The sequence below is a fragment of the Poecilia reticulata genome, linkage group LG4, assembly GCF_000633615.1.
Source record: "Poecilia reticulata strain Guanapo linkage group LG4, Guppy_female_1.0+MT, whole genome shotgun sequence".
NCBI classification, from domain to species: domain Eukaryota; kingdom Metazoa; phylum Chordata; class Actinopteri; order Cyprinodontiformes; family Poeciliidae; genus Poecilia; species Poecilia reticulata.
Window position 1 is genome coordinate 24,868,630 of NC_024334.1, and position 15,405 is coordinate 24,884,034.

A 15,405-nucleotide genomic window follows, 5' to 3' on the forward strand; every position below is an offset into this window, starting at 1 on the left:
TATATACACTTATATTGATAGGTGCATTTGGTAGCTATACGGAGGAATTTAATCTGTGCCCATAGAAAACAAACACTTGCTGAAGTTGTCCAGGAAGAAGCTTGAGGGTGTGTCAGTCCCTAAGGACTTGTATAATGAATGTTTTTCCTCATCACAGCTCAATCAGATGTTTTCTGCAGAACTTTCACAAAGTGAAGAGATAATTAGAACAGCTGCAGGAAAAGCTTCCCTGACCGGGAATCGAACCCGGGCCGCGGCGGTGAGAGCGCCGAATCCTAACCACTAGACCACCAGGGAGAGCTGAGAGGTAATCTCAGGCATCGTCAAAGGCCCGTGACACTGATGCGTGCGGATAAACTTTTTCCACATGTATTGTTTTGATTTTTTTTTCTGAAGCTATACGATTTTAAGCTCTTAATCCCGTTCACCTCTGTACGTTTTTTACGTTTAAATGTGAGGAGAAGAAGAAGAAGATTGTTCCCTATTTCTTGGTCAGGACGGACTGCTGCTGCTGCTGCTGGCCTACAAAATCCTTGTAAACTGGGCCTCTTGACTCCTTCATTGAAAGCCTTGAGCCACGCTGGACATTAGGCCGCATTAGGTCGCGTAGGAAAGCTGATTTAAGGAAGAGCAGCTGAGAGGAATTCCTTCTCGCTTTATTTTGCTTTAGAAACGGTTCCCACAAATAGACACTGCTCAGATTTACTTCCAGTTTAAGTTCTTATGTCCATCGGTTCACAAGTTAATCCAATTTTTCCCTCTTTAGGCCCAAATGCGAAGCAGCTACAGACAACAAAAAGGGAGAAGAAAACATTAAAAAAAGGCAAATGGAAAGAGAAAATATGTGTAAATAAATACTTGTTTGATTTTTTTTTTAGATGATTACGTTAAAAATAAAACAGAGTTTTGGGATTGCTAACCACTTGTTGCAGCAGGCATCTTTAAACTGGATGTTTCCAACACGTTGTGAAGTCTTCCATTAGGCTGATAAAACAAACAATAAAAAAGGAAAATACCACATAACTTTTAACTGAGCTCAGTAGCAGCTCAATAAATTATTTTCACACACACACACATCACTTTCAGGAGTCTGAGATATCGGGATTGAATGTCTAACCTTCTCTTCTCTCTCCACCTGCTTCCATCTCTCTAAATTCAGCAAAAATATGCAGGCTTTACATTAAAAGGCTACTTTCGCTGCCCTTAATTCCAGCCTAAACGGTTTTTCCTCGCAAGAAGGAATCTTTTCTAAAAAACCTCGAAGAAGAAGGGAGGGTGGAGGGGTGTATTATTGTTTTAATCCTCTTACCAGCAGTCATTTTAAGACATTTTTTTAGAGGGGTGAAATGGCGTCTTGTCTACCCAATCCTAACCCAAATCCCTCCGGGGCCCGGGGAGCTGCTGGAGGCACAGCAGCAGCCCGGGCTGAATCTCTCCATCTCAGCTGCTTTCCCACAAAAAACTGCGCGGAAGCTGAGAGGGAAAATTAAAAGCACGGCATTAACCCGAAAGTGGCCGATCTGTGCGCACCGCGAGAGCGCATAAAGGCCGAACCTGAGCCGAATATTTGCATATCATTTAATTACCACGCGTGTGACGGATCTTTTTCCACTGAACGCATAACGTCTTATTAGATTTACACTCATTCAAAATTAGACGGAACTGCTTGATGTCGGAACTTAAGATTTATTTAACGTATGACCATAAAACGAATCTAATACTTGAGGCATAATTTATATAGGAGGTGTTGATTGGCAATTTTTTTTTCATATTTAAACAAGTTGTTCCTGTATAAGCTAATTTAGAAATGTAACGAATTAAAGCGAGCATCTACAGCAGTTTTATATTGGGTCGCTTTGTTTTATATTATAACTTTTTATTGTTGTCAGATGTCTTACATATGCTCTACTGTAGTTTAATACAAAATTTTTACTGCAATTCAAATGCGGGAGCGACTATATACTTGTTATAAATAACATTTTGATAAAAGGATAACATGTAACGAGTTGGAAAACATCAGTTCGACACTTACTTTTCTGAAAAAGAAAAAAAAAACATCATAAAGACAGGCAAGTCCTTAATTTATTTAGACCTGCATCTATTGACTGATTTATAAATTCTAGGTAAAAGTTGTTTACATTTCCAAAATAGTTGCATTTATCAATCAAAGCAGGATAATTTAAAAAAAAATGTGCAAAAAAGAGGAAAAGAAAACAGAGATGTAGCCTATGTCTTCTATCTATTTATCTGTTTTGTATAATCAGCTCAGATGTAGTGATGTTAAACTGGGGGTCCACAGACAGGGAGGTGCACGCCTCGGTAGGATAAAAGAGGAGGAAAGCGACGTGATTGGCGCACCAGTCGGAGCTTCCGTGCGTCCCCGGTGACCCCACCCGGAGCGCTTTAAAAGCCCGTAGATGGCAGCTCCGCATCCTCTCCACAGCCACCGCAAAGAGAGAGAGAGAGAGCGGACAGCGGAGCGAAACGCACGGAGCGGACTAACCTCAAGACATCTAACCGAAGGAGAACCGGGAGCGAAGAAAATGAGAGGGCGGCTGCTGAACTTTGGGAAGAAGTAGTTTGATAAGCGAATATTTATTCCGGCGGAGAAACCTACCAACTGCCGAGGAGAAAAGGAGGTAAGGTGTTTTGCTGAATCAGAGTTGATGTTGTGTTGGTATTTTTTTTTATTTGCAGAATTTGTGCAAACAAAGTGGATTATTTACACCTTTAAAATGTCGCTCTGGTCAAGCTATTTTATTTCAAGGAGAAAATAAATCTCCCAAAAAAAAAAAGTGACATTAGTTTACAGATGTTAGTAAAACTTTCAAATAGCTGTAAATTACACCCAACTCTAAAATGATCTCGCACGGTTTTAGGTTGATTTATTGCCTGTTTTTTTGTTTGTTTTGTTTTTGTTAATGCCCCCTATAATTTTAGCCTTACATCCAAACCCTTTTGAAATAAATAATGATGCTCAACTGACGACTGCACGCTGAGCTCCGGCCCCGAGGCGGTTCTTTACTAAATGCAGCATAACTCATAAATCCACGGCAATAAGCATAATTAGGCTGTAATCAGAGCCCGGGGCTTCGTGACATTGTCCTGAAAGAAGAGCATTGTGTTACATTTTACACGCAGATTGGAAGAAAATTGAACAGATTCAATAATTCAGGGCAGGTGTGTTTTTTTGTTTTTTGTTTTCTTCCCTAGAGCAATTGCATAAAATAAAAATAGAATCGAATAAAAATAAATAAATGAATACAAGAAGTTGTATTGCACTAGTCCAATATTTCTTTTTAAATCACATAGTCCCACGAAGCCCACGCACGTGGACCACCTTTCACGCGTCAGGGCTGATGATAAATGAATAGCCTTGTATAGTTGAAACCTATTTGCAGACGCATTAAAAAAGGGAGCTCAATAGGGAATCCATGCGCATAATTCTCTGACGACCCGTCACGGTTTGCCCCGTCAGCCTGCAGGCGTCTAAAACTGACCTGGGACCCGCCACAGATTGTGATAAACGCCGTGTCCCAGTCTGGTCAAAACTATCCGGGAGCTAAGAAGGAAAAAATAATCTATATTTTTTTCTTGCACTTTATATCAATTACGGAGATGCAGATCTGATAGTCAGTGAGTTCACAAAGCAAAAATATTTTTTATTAAAACCTTTCCACTCTGAAGAAGTTTCCCTTTTTACCCCGGTCACTTAAACTTGTTTAAATGTCGGAGGAAAACACACGAAAAGATTTTATTTTTACTATTAAATTAAATTTTAACTATAGGCCAATAAACAATTTTAGAACGTTGATGGTATAATAGTAATAATAACAATTATTATTATTATTATTATTATTATTATTATTAATAATAATAATAATAATAATAATAATAATAATAATAATAATAATAATAATAATAATAATAATAATAATAATAATAATAATTTTGATCTAAAATCACAAATCTTTTTTTAGAAAGAAAAAAAAGAAACATGCCGTCTATCCGAGTTTTAAACCACATAGATGTGTTATTTCAAGTCATTAAAATGTTTTATTTTTGGTAACTAATCAATATTTCGTGCATTTTGTAGAGTACATCCTTAAAGCGTTCCTTATTAAGAATATTCTTATTTTAGATCTATTTAAACTCATCAGAGATCATCCTTGTTTACTGTCTGACCAGGCACAAACTAAGAAGCGCCTTCATTTAACTTGTTGACAGTTGAATTTGTTCAGTTCCACGTGTTTTACAATAATAATAATAATAATAATAATAATAATAATAATAATAATAATAATAAAATCCCAAAATCTGTATTTTAATAGTGAAATGTTTTAATTGAATATCTGTTGAGTGAAAAGGACCAACAGCAGCTTGTCCTCTCTGCAGAAGTGTCGTCAGCCATGCAGCACTACGGGGTGAACGGCTACTCTCTGCACGCCATGAATTCCCTGAGTGCCATGTACAACCTTCACCAACAGGCGGCGCAGCAAGCGCAGCATGCACCTGACTACAGGCCTTCAGTGCATGCGTTAACCCTTGCAGAGAGACTAGCAGGTAAGAATCAGTTGCACACTTTCTCATTTTATATTTCTCACTCCCAGCGTCTCTGTCACAGGCTTCACTTGTTTAAGCAAAATATTTACCTACACCAGGAGCTCACCTCCCCCCCTCAACTTATCAGTCCCTTGAATTAAACTGGTCATGTTTCTTCTTTCTTAACGGTTGTACATTTCAAGACATTATCCTTGAGGCCCGCTATGGCTCCCAGCACAGAAAGCAGAGGCGCAGTCGCACGGCCTTTACCGCGCAACAGCTGGAGGCTCTGGAAAAAACCTTCCAGAAGACCCACTACCCTGATGTGGTTATGCGGGAGCGCCTGGCCATGTGCACCAACCTGCCCGAGGCCCGTGTGCAGGTAAGAACAGGACGTCCACGTAAAGGCATAAAAATATGATTTAGTTTTGGTAGTCTAATTTATTCATCCACCTGCCAGGTCTGGTTCAAGAACCGCCGAGCCAAATTTCGCAAGAAGCAGCGCAGTCTCCAAAAGGAGCAGCTACAGAAGCAGAAGGAAGCGTCAGGAGCTGCTGACGACTCACCAGAAGACTCTAAAACAGACCTCACAAATGCTCCTAACACCACCACCACCACCACCACCACCACTGTGGTTCCTGAAGTCCGCAGTCCTCCTCCTCCTCCTTCGTCCTCTTCATCCTGTCACTCAGAGTCAGAGCGGCTGGCCGCAGCACGGCCTCAGCCGGGAGAGATGAGCGTGGAAGTCAACGTCACGTCCCCAGAGCCATCAGACAGCGAGTCAGCAACAGAAGATAATGCTGAGCGAGAGGAGGAGGAAATTAGCGGGGAGTCGAGGGTGAAACTCAGGGAGGAGGTGCAAAGAGACGGGTCTGTCCAGGCAGGAAGGAGCTCTCCGTTCTGCAAGAGACTCAGTCCCACATCAGGTAGAAACATCGATTGAACTAATGCAATTACTTTTGAGATTGATTGGTTTTAATTTAAGCCACAAACTAAAAGTTCCTGTTCCCTTTCTATCTTTCAGACTCTCCATTGAGCTCCCCCGCCCTCCCAACCTCCAGCAGTGTAACCAGCGGGCTGGTTCAGAGTAACTCCTACGCCTCGTCTCCCCTCAGCCTCTTTCGACTGCAGGAGCAGTTTCGACAGCACATGGCAGCCACAAACAATCTGGTGCACTACCCATCCTTTGACATGAGCGCACCGTCCTCCCTGCCCTACCTGGGCATGAATGTCAACATGCCTTCCCCACTGGGCTCACTGCCCTGCCAGTCCTACTACCAGACCCTATCACAAGCCCAACAGGTGTGGAACAGCCCGCTGCTGCAGACGGCTCCAGGCAGCCTCCCGGGAAGCCTCAACAGCAAGACTACAAGCATCGAGAACCTCCGGCTAAGGGCCAAGCAGCACGCAGCGTCGCTGGGACTGGACACGCTTCCCAACTGAAGAACCTGACTGCATTTCAGGCCAACAATCCAACTTTTTCTTTTGACCTCTCAAAGTAATTTCGTACACCCAAGAAGATTTTCCGCAGAAGCCCAAGAACGTATCAGTGTCACCTCCAATATGATTGCGAGATGTTTTGCTGATCAAATATTTAATGTCCGTACTAATTTTCAAGTAAAAGTGAAGTGAACTGCTGATAATGTTTAATTTGCATTGTGAAAACCAGAGTTCAGTGGTTAACAGGAGAAAAGAAAGCGTTCGCAAAACAAACAAGCTGAGCTAAAGTAAACACTTTAGAGGACCTACCTCAGTATGGATTGTCAACACACAATTTCCTATTGCCTCATTATCATCATCACAGCAATTCACCTCAAAGACAAGAGGAATACATCGCCTGGTTGGACTTAAGAGATAACAAACCATAACCATCCCGTCTTGATGGTAGATGAGACTGAAGAGGATGTTACTTTAATCAACTGTGAAAGGGCAACGGTATCAGCTGGTGCACACCATGATCAAGTCAGGACAAAAACATCCTCCCAGTGTTCATCTGAGATTCTAAAATATCTTGCAACTCTACGAGATCCCTTGAGCGTAACATGTGCATGCATGAGATCCTCTTAAGCTTGGCTTGTACAGCCACCCAACACAGCTATCACGGGAACAGAAAAAGACCTGACACCACAAAACAAAGCTTGAGCCATTCTCTGAGAGCTTCTTGTTCGAAGGCATCCTTCTCAGCTTGGACTAAATGGAGTGTTGTAAATAACCCCCAATGCTTACCTCCATCTGACTGGTTTCAAAGCAAACCCCAAATCAACTTTCGCGCAAAGGGTTTTGGAGAAAAAAAAATAAAATCAATTTCTTTCCCAATTATAACCTCAAGCATCCACATAAATAAAACACAGGGGAAAAGTTGCCAACATGTTTGTGCTTGCCAGTGGCTTCAGCAGAAAGAAGCACATGGTACATCTCTGTATTATATATCACTGTAGATGAAAGACATGTATTTGTCAGTTGGTTAAAATATGAGTAATTTATCTGTTCAATGCAAGAGAATAAATTGTAAATGAAGTGTTCTCCGTGTCGTTGCTTGGAACTTTGTGTTTGGATGGATTTTAGTTTTCTAACTCAGTCAGATCTTTTTAAAAAATCAGTTGAGGCATCACCAGAAAGAGAAAAAGTCAACAATAGAAGCATTTTCTCTGAAGATAAACAAATCTTAAATTACTTCTGACTCTTTTTACCCTGTTTGTTGAAAAAAAAAATACTATGTACAAGTAGAAGTTATCATGGAGAAGTACCAACAGTGAGACGGTTGTACTGTTCTCTTGCAGCAAGAAGTTTCTAGTTTGAATCTGAGCCAGGATGTTTCTTTCTGCAGTGAGTTTGTGGGTCGTCTCTGGACACTTTTTTCCGCACAGTCCAAAACAGGAACATTAGTTCAATTGACTTCTCTTAATACTAGTAAGTGCTCAGTGGTTTGTCCTGTACTTCCTGTTGTCCTGTGATGGACTGACCTGACCACTGGAATTAGGCACCAGCCCCCTGCAGCGCTTATCAGGAACAAGTAAGTTTATACGATGGATAGACGGATGGATGAAAAAATCAGCAGGGGACTGGAATTAGCTGCTTCCAGCCTGGCTGGTTGGAAACTCAAAAATCCAATCTTTTTCTGATAAGTTAACCCTATCATATCTAAGTGTTGCTGAGTTGTGCTGACAACAACACTCTTTAGGGTTGATGTTTTTACAAAGTAAATAAGTTAACAATTTTCTGTCATTGGCGTAAAATAATAAAAGAACAAACCGAGATGCAAAACACATATTGTGTTTTCTACAATATTTTGAGGCATGTTTCTAATTAATTAAGGCTGGAAGTAAGCAAGAGAGAGCAAGACTTTTGACTTGGAAAAAGCTCACAGACTGTTGCATGTCTCACTGTGAAGGTAAGGCCTTACATTCTCTACAGGCAATACTCAGGGAATCAGGTTTTTTTTACAGCTCATTACAAGGCTTGAATATTTTGTAAGTGAGATTCTGTGAGGTTAATTATCGGTAACATGTCCCTTACTTGTAGACGGAAGAAGTCATATCACAGCTTTTTGAAAAAGTTGTAATAAGTTCTTGAACCACATGTGTTGACTCTTTTTGCTTTGCCAAACAAGTCAGTCGCAACCTGTCACTTTCTTCCGTCTCTCCGAACACAGAAGAAACTTTTGAATTTGAATTTGGTTTTAGTTGTAGTTTATTTTGAAAATGATTCCAGCAGAGTCATGATCAGCTGATCCTTAAAACCAGCCGATGAGGTGGATTACATCACATGCGTGCTTGGTAGCGTCTACCTCTCTCAGGATCTTTTAACCCTTCCAACAAGCTCACGGTTATATGACATATTTCTACTAACAGTAAAAAACTATAGACGACTTCACATAACCTGGCTTAAAAATATATATAACTCACCGCTTTAAGTTAATCATAGTAATTGTTAATGTAAGATGCTAAGGTCAATTTTTAAATGTCAAGTTCATAATGAACTTCATTTTAAAATAGCAAAATTTTGGTTGGCAGACAAACCATAATATTGCTCTGTTCACAGTAAAAATATTCCAAGACCAATCACAGCAGGAAGGCTACAAAGAAATAAATAGAATGTTTTTCTTAAAAAACAAACTTTTACAAAAAAAACAAACATAAAATTAGCTTAAATCTGCATCGGCCTTAGACTAAACTAGATGGAAAATCAGCCACAAAATTCTAATAATTTATCTTCTTTCAAAGCTCTAGAACCTTAGGTGTTTTAGATTACCCTCAAAAATGAGAACAAAATGATTAAAATATTTGATGAGACTCGACAGAATCGACTTGTACTTTGCAAGTCAGCCGAAATGACACTAAACAGTTGTGATTCCAGACCTTTTGTGGTGCAAATCTAATTCAGGTACAGACGTTCCACTGAAGACACCTTGATGATCCATAAATAATTTGGACACAGGGGGTCTACCATCCTCAGCAATAGGGTTTACACACCACATAGGGGAGAAGCTGCCACTTGTTCACCCAGAGCAGAAGAACTAATCCTACATGAAATGACTGAAGCAAAGTGTCAGCCTCTAAAGAGTCTCCAATCCACCCGCCCACTCCTCACACGCCGCCCTGCCGTCCTCCCCCACCCTGTCAGCCGAGGTTTGGCTGCACCGAAACAGAATGCCTTGCCATAAGAAGATTACCTTTGGTTGGGATATCGATGGATTAAGTAAGAATAGAATGAGATAAAATAGGGCTGAAAGGGGTTCTGGAGTCAGCAAAGTTCAGACACCTGTTTTCTTTTCCTCTCCATCTCGCTTCGTGTCCAAAAAAAAAAAAAAAGCTCCTCGAATAGAGAAGATGATATAAGCGTAAACGTGGATCACAAAACTTTATATTAAAGTGCACTGATAATGCTTATCCATAACCGGTTGGGTTCTCTGAAACGTGCTACTTAAATGTGTGGTCAATTTGTCGCGATTATGTGGGTTTTCTGCGTGCCTTCGAGACTCATGCGGCTGTGAGGTAACGGGAATGGTGTGTGAGTGTGTCTATGGCAGCTAAGCTGCTGAAGGTTTCCAGGAGCCCTTTGATGTGTATCTGGGCAATGCACTATTAGAGGGATTTTCCTAGTTGACAGCTCAGAGAATGTGTGGAGGAATTGCGATGCCAGCAGGCTAAAAGAATGCTGGAAACAGGATTAGGATCATATTCTGGCAGCTCCTGTCACTTCATCAATGGGCTAAGGTTTCCTCAGTGACAGCCCTCCTTCTCTGCCCGGTTAAAACCTTTAGTGGGACCATAAAAAAGGGGTGAGAGAGGGGAAAAAACAATGATTGAATGGTGTGCTATGATTTCTGTGCAGCTTTGTGTGGGGAGGTCTGAGAGGGGACTGTGCCGATACGCAGAGAGGGGTTGGTCGAAGGGAACAAGAAGAAAAAGACGGGGGGCCTTTTGGAGGCGGGGTGGTGGTGGTAGTGGGGGGGGGGGGGACTAGTCTTTTTTTTTTTTGGAAGTTAAACATCCAAATCTAAAAAGAAGAGCATGTGGAGTTTTTTATTTTTTTTTTATTTTTACACTAAAGCCGGCGGACAGAGACAGCCAAACGGGGACGACAGCAGCAGCAGCAGGTGGGAAGGAAGAAAGCTGTTTCTTCTGAATCCACTCTGGCTAAGCTCTGGCTGTCTGCACAGATTTGTGGGAAGGTTTTGTACACGCTTGTAGACTCGTCTAACTCGCCTTTATTTTCACTGATAATTGTAGGTTGGATTTTTGAGGCCTGAATTGTCTAAATATTAATTGTGAAGTCAAAAAGTTCATTGGCCCATTCTTTTGTTTGAAGGGAAGGGGGAGCTAAAACCTGGTGTAAAACACTATTGAAAGTTCATTTTCTACCGCGCCTTTCTTATGTCATAGTTTATCATCAGTTCATGCCTCAAAACACGTCCTTCTACAACAAAGGCCCTCTATTCTGATGCTTATTTTTTATTTTACTTTTAACTGAAGTTTAGCTGCTATCAGTAGTGAGAGGCCCATGTTAAAGACATTAGTTTCAATGTTCATAATACCAGCTTTGCACGTTGAGGTTGAGTTATTTTTGCACAGTATTTTTTAGCAAAATTGCCCAAGTTCTGTCAGATTCAGTGGAAAGTCCGAACATCAGTTCTTCAGTCCTCCCTCAGATTCTCAACTGAATTCACCTTGACCTGGATTCTGCAAATTTAAGGAATGCAGGCAAAAAGAAAGCCCTTACTCATCATCCCTTCCATTAAACATGGAGGTGGCGTAATCATGCTATGGGGATACGCTTTGAGTCTTGGAAGATGACTGTAGAAACGTGTAGGCCGGAGCATTGTTCATTGTTGTTGGGCAGTGAACCCAAACATTCAGGCAGAGGCAGTGGAATGGTTCAGAGAAAACATGTCCAGTAAAAGTATAGTCTTATTCCGACTGACAAAATTTGGCAAGACTTTAAAACTGCTCACAGACCAACCATGCGGCCTAGCTTTAGCTTGAACTAGTTAGCAAAGAATAATGGAGAAGTAGCTGTTGAATGAATGAGTTGGTGCAAAGCACGTCAAACTTTAGAGGTATTAAAGTTTTATGAAAACCATTTTTCAATCTCTTTACACATTATGCACTATGTTGTGTTGGTCTATCATATTATAGTGCAGTAAAATACGCCGTTTGTGCTTGTCTGGAATTGTAGAAGTCAAAATAATATCTTTTAATATGTAATTTAGTTTCTTATCTTTCTTATCTCACCTCAATCTTCGTTTCTTATCTAATTTAAAATAGCTTGAATTATTATGCAATCCCGCCATTTTTTTTATGTACTTCACACCAAACCTTATACTTTATATCATACAATATGATTTTATTTTTGCAACAATCCTGTTTGTCGATCATTTTCATATGAGGTGCGTGCTTCAGCTGCATGATGCGTGTTAACGGACGGGGATTGCATTTTTAAATTCCAGAAATAAACTCCTAAAGGGTCAGAATAAAGATTCTGACAAATGGAAATGCACTACAGCACAAAGTTTGGAAGCAATGCCTCCTCCTGCACACTTTAACCGCTGTTGACAGTACGCACACATTTCAACGAAGGGATTGTCTGTGTGTCATCGCACGTTGCACGGTGAATCAACAAAACCTGATCTCTGCAAAGATTTGAGGTATTTTGAGGTTAACCACCCCTTCTCGATGGCAGCAACGTTTTACCTCAAAACTAATAATGGTTCAAATCAAAATCCATGTTTTTCAGCTCAATCTGATGCTGTTTTGGTTGACAGACCTGGTGGTCTCTGCCAGGCATCTTGGCCCGAGCAGCACCAGCCCAGCAAAGTGCAACTCCACACATTGCTCACCCCTGCGAAACAATACTTCCACAATGCCACAGGAGTTTGATTGTTGTCGACAAGTTATATAATGCCAGGAATTACAGACTGGCATGCAAATGCTAAATCCTCCTCTCTTTTTTTTTTCCTTCTGAGAAGTGGATGAGATGGACTGTATCTGCAGGCTCCACTTCGGCTCCCCCAGCTTTGTGCCAGAGACGCTCTCCTTTCTCTCCCCCCTCCCCACCTCCAACTAGGGTGATAATCCTGACACGCACTGTCTGCATTTTTTACTGTACGTGTTTAAGCGCATTTGCAGAGCATTTATCTCTGCAATGTAAACCAATTTGGCTATAAGGGCCTCAGGCCAAGCAAGGAGCTGGAGGGAAGAAAGGAAACCCCAAACCTAGCAGATGTGCAGAGAAGGGAGGACGCCGCAGTCGGCGCGAAACGCGGGGGCTGGCGAACAACTGAATGCAGCAGAAAAGCTGGAAAGCGGAACCGCAAGGGAGAAAAGAATGCACCTTGTCCGAAGGTAAGCCTTTGAAACTTGGGATAGGGGCCTTCAAAGCCGATAGAGCGTGGATCACTGAATTGTTGAGTCACAGAATCTGGGAAAATCATACGGAGCTCCAGTTAATCCTGTCATAGTTAAATCAAGTGGCTACACTTCTAGGAGCCCAGCCCCGTCTGAAGAAATCTGGAGCCTGCCGTATTGACAGGGCTGATGTTTGATACCGCCTGTACACCTGTATCAGCTCTCTGTTAATCTGCCTTCCCCTCCCCTGTCTGCTCCTCCACAGCACATTGCCTCTGCTGGTAGTAATGGCTGACGAAATGGACCAAAGACGAAAAAGCTGCCAATCTCGCAGCTTCTTGATGTCGCCTGTAAGTGGCTCTGGTTGCAGGGTGAACTTGTCTCTTTGATCATCTGAAAAGGCAGGAAGCAACCCTCCCCCCCCTTCCCCCCCGCTGCGTCCAACATCACGAGCTGCAATTCTACAGAGTCATAAAGACTATTGGGCTCCTCGGTCCCTGAAATGGGACATTAAGACAGAATCATCCTAGTTTAGTTGTGTTGATATAAAGGTGTTTTGTTTGCTTGCACACAGGCAAGGTCTGAATGTGTCGGGATGGCTTTTAAAGTACCTGATCTTATAGCCTAAGGTTGCTGTAAATGAGGTGTTTGCTGCTCTTATCAATGAGACGTTACATGAACGAACACTTTGTCCTCCCGGGACCGCTGGATGCTTCTGCTGTTTGATTACAACAGGTTCGGCTTGGCCAGAAAGCTAACTTTCCAAACTCTGTCACTTTTTCCTTTTGGAACTTTCCAGGCAAAACTTGTTAAACTGGAAACTTTGCACTGCAATACTCATATCCTGCATGAATACATTTTCCAGGTGTTATTTTTTATTTATTTTACTTGATGTACTGTTTTAGTCTGTTTGTTATTATATTAAACCTAAACCATCTATAATGTCAGTAACAGTGAACTGAGTAATGAATTAAGAGAAAAGCGTAGAACAATTGGGTCCAATCTTAGCCTATGGCCTAATCTCAAGTAACAAGCGAGTGAAAGAGCTAGTGGGAAAATGTAACTATTTGTTAAGCCAAACATTTCAGAAAATGATGAATTGACACAACGCCAGCATTGAACTACTTGCTGATATGCAGGACAGAGTGACCACATATCGTAACAGTCATGATTTTGGCCTGCAGGAGGAAGACTGAGAGCTCCATGCAGAAAGACCCCAGGCCAGAATTCAAATCCAGGACTTTCTTGCTGTCAGGCAACAATGCTGCCAACACCGTGCAACCCATATAAAAATACCTTTAATCTTTCATGTCATGTTATTGAGCTGTATGTACAGTTTATTTTGTGGAAAAAGACTATGAGGATCGATGATGGGAAAAGCTGAATCAGTGACCTGGCACTTCTTGCTTGTAACCTTCTAAGAACAAGAAGCCTGGACAGCGACAACATTTATAACACCTTTACGCCCTGTCACAAGAATACACTAAGTGAAAGAATTTACCCCATGTTACCTGTTAGGTAGTTTTGGATTTGCAAACCAAGCTGGGTTTTTGTCACCTTCAACAAAATCGCAAACCCCTAAATTAGCACCTGCACGACCAATTTCTAGTGGAGTCACTGGTTCACAGAGGGCCAGGACATTTTTTTTCTCTGCATAAGCTGAGGCAGCACTTTCCCTACTCTGTGAAAGAGCAGGTTGTTTCAGCAAAGCCTCCCAGCATCAAAATAGAAAGCAAAGAAATCAGGAAGGCAGGAATGAAAAGCAGATAAAACTGGCACAAATGTACAGGAGGTTATAATGCCAATAAACCCGTATCAGTCATGGCTTACAGGTTTTTCCCAACAACTAATATTGGGAAAATAACAGCTGTCATTCCAGAAATTACACGATTGATCAATGCAGTAGAAAGCTACTCAGACCTGTAATGACTTCTTATCCTCTTGAACTTTATGTATTTTAGGACTGATTTAGCTAGTATTGTCTAGACACTGAAGAAATATATATTTTTTATTTTTTTATGTCGATAAAGTATCTTTAAAGTACAGGAAGGATTTGGGAATATTTCAAAAAAAAAAAAAACTTTTGACAAGGAAGTACAAGTGTAAAAAAATAGCAAAAAGCAGAGATCAAACAGCATTGTGAAAACCAAGGAACACAGGTCCGGGAAATGGTTGTGAGGAATTTAAAGCAGGACAAGGTTGTAAAATAATTTCTCAAAGCCGTGAACATCTTAGAGCACAGTTCAAGCCACCATTTGAACACATAAAGCATATGGCTAGGTCTACACGTGAGCCTTGCAACCTAAAATCTTACTTTAATAAACTAACAGGGTGGGCTAAGAGAGCATTAATCAATCAAGTAGACCTAAAATCCATGGTAACACTGGAGGAGCTGCAGAGATCCACAAATTAGGTGAGATAAAATGTTGTCAAGACAACTATTAGTTTTAAACAGAACCATAAGAACACGTTCGCACAAAGCAGAGAAGACAGCCGACATGGAATAAGGTGTTTTTGACACGAGACCAAAATTAAATGCGTTGGCCTGCATGAAAAAAAATATGAGCAGCCGAAAGCTAAATACAGAACACAGTCTTTACAATCAGTGGTGTGGTTGGTGCTGATATGACAGAAATATGTCTGTCTATTGTCATGCTCAGTTAATCAGAATGTTCTTCAAAGGTTTATTTGTCATTAAGTCAATTTGCTACGTGAAACACATAGTGTAGATGTTTTGACACATTCTTTAACAACTTCCATTGATATTAAAGATTATTTTCCACTTAGTTATTAAAATATGTTTACTACCTGCTTAAAGGTTATTCTTCTGATCTGAAAAATGAGTCTCATTGGCATTTATTTAATGACTGCCCAATTAATTATTTGCAAGTTGTGTTTTTAATATTTATATTCTATTTTAAAAGGTTTCAAATTCTTATACTATACTAGAACTATGACTGCCACTGGTTATTATGCAATCTCAAGGAGAGGTGTAGTGCTCACTTACAGGACATAA

General features: G+C 40.9%; 1 protein-coding gene and 1 non-coding gene across 3 annotated transcripts; one reads left to right on the forward strand and one right to left on the reverse strand.

Moving 5' to 3' along the window:
• Nucleotides 1–225: 225 nt before the first annotated feature.
• trnae-cuc (transfer RNA glutamic acid (anticodon CUC)) lies at nt 226–297 on the reverse strand. The gene has a single exon. It is a non-coding gene; the product is annotated as a tRNA-Glu (tRNA).
• A 1,215-nt stretch (nt 298–1,512) lies between these two features.
• Nucleotides 1,513–7,064, forward strand: LOC103463589 (diencephalon/mesencephalon homeobox protein 1-A). Of its 2 annotated transcripts, none has more exons than XM_008407031.2 (5): nt 1,513–2,639; nt 4,396–4,562; nt 4,730–4,924; nt 5,003–5,468; nt 5,567–7,064. In XM_008407031.2, the coding sequence occupies exons 2-5, from the start codon at nt 4,410–4,412 to the stop codon at nt 5,983–5,985; spliced, it is 1,233 nt and encodes a 410-aa protein (XP_008405253.1). In that variant the 5' UTR covers nt 1,513–2,639; nt 4,396–4,409; the 3' UTR covers nt 5,986–7,064. The 2 variants fall into 2 exon arrangements, with proteins under 2 accessions (XP_008405253.1, XP_008405254.1); XM_008407032.2 differs by having other exon boundaries at nt 1,521–2,639; nt 4,396–4,563; nt 4,746–4,924.
• The last annotated feature ends 8,341 nt before the right edge of the window (nt 7,065–15,405 follow it).

Excerpts from the sequence above, each read along its gene's own strand:
- LOC103463589 (XM_008407031.2), top strand. The coding sequence starts at position 4,410 with ATGCAGCACTACGGGGTGAACGGCTACTCTCTGCACGCCATGAATTCC. Across the intron at positions 4,563-4,729 it reads CCCTTGCAGAGAGACTAGCA|GGTTGTACATTTCAAGACAT; the intron begins GGTAAGAATCAG and ends TTCTTTCTTAAC. Across the intron at positions 4,925-5,002 it reads TGCCCGAGGCCCGTGTGCAG|GTCTGGTTCAAGAACCGCCG; the intron begins GTAAGAACAGGA and ends TCCACCTGCCAG.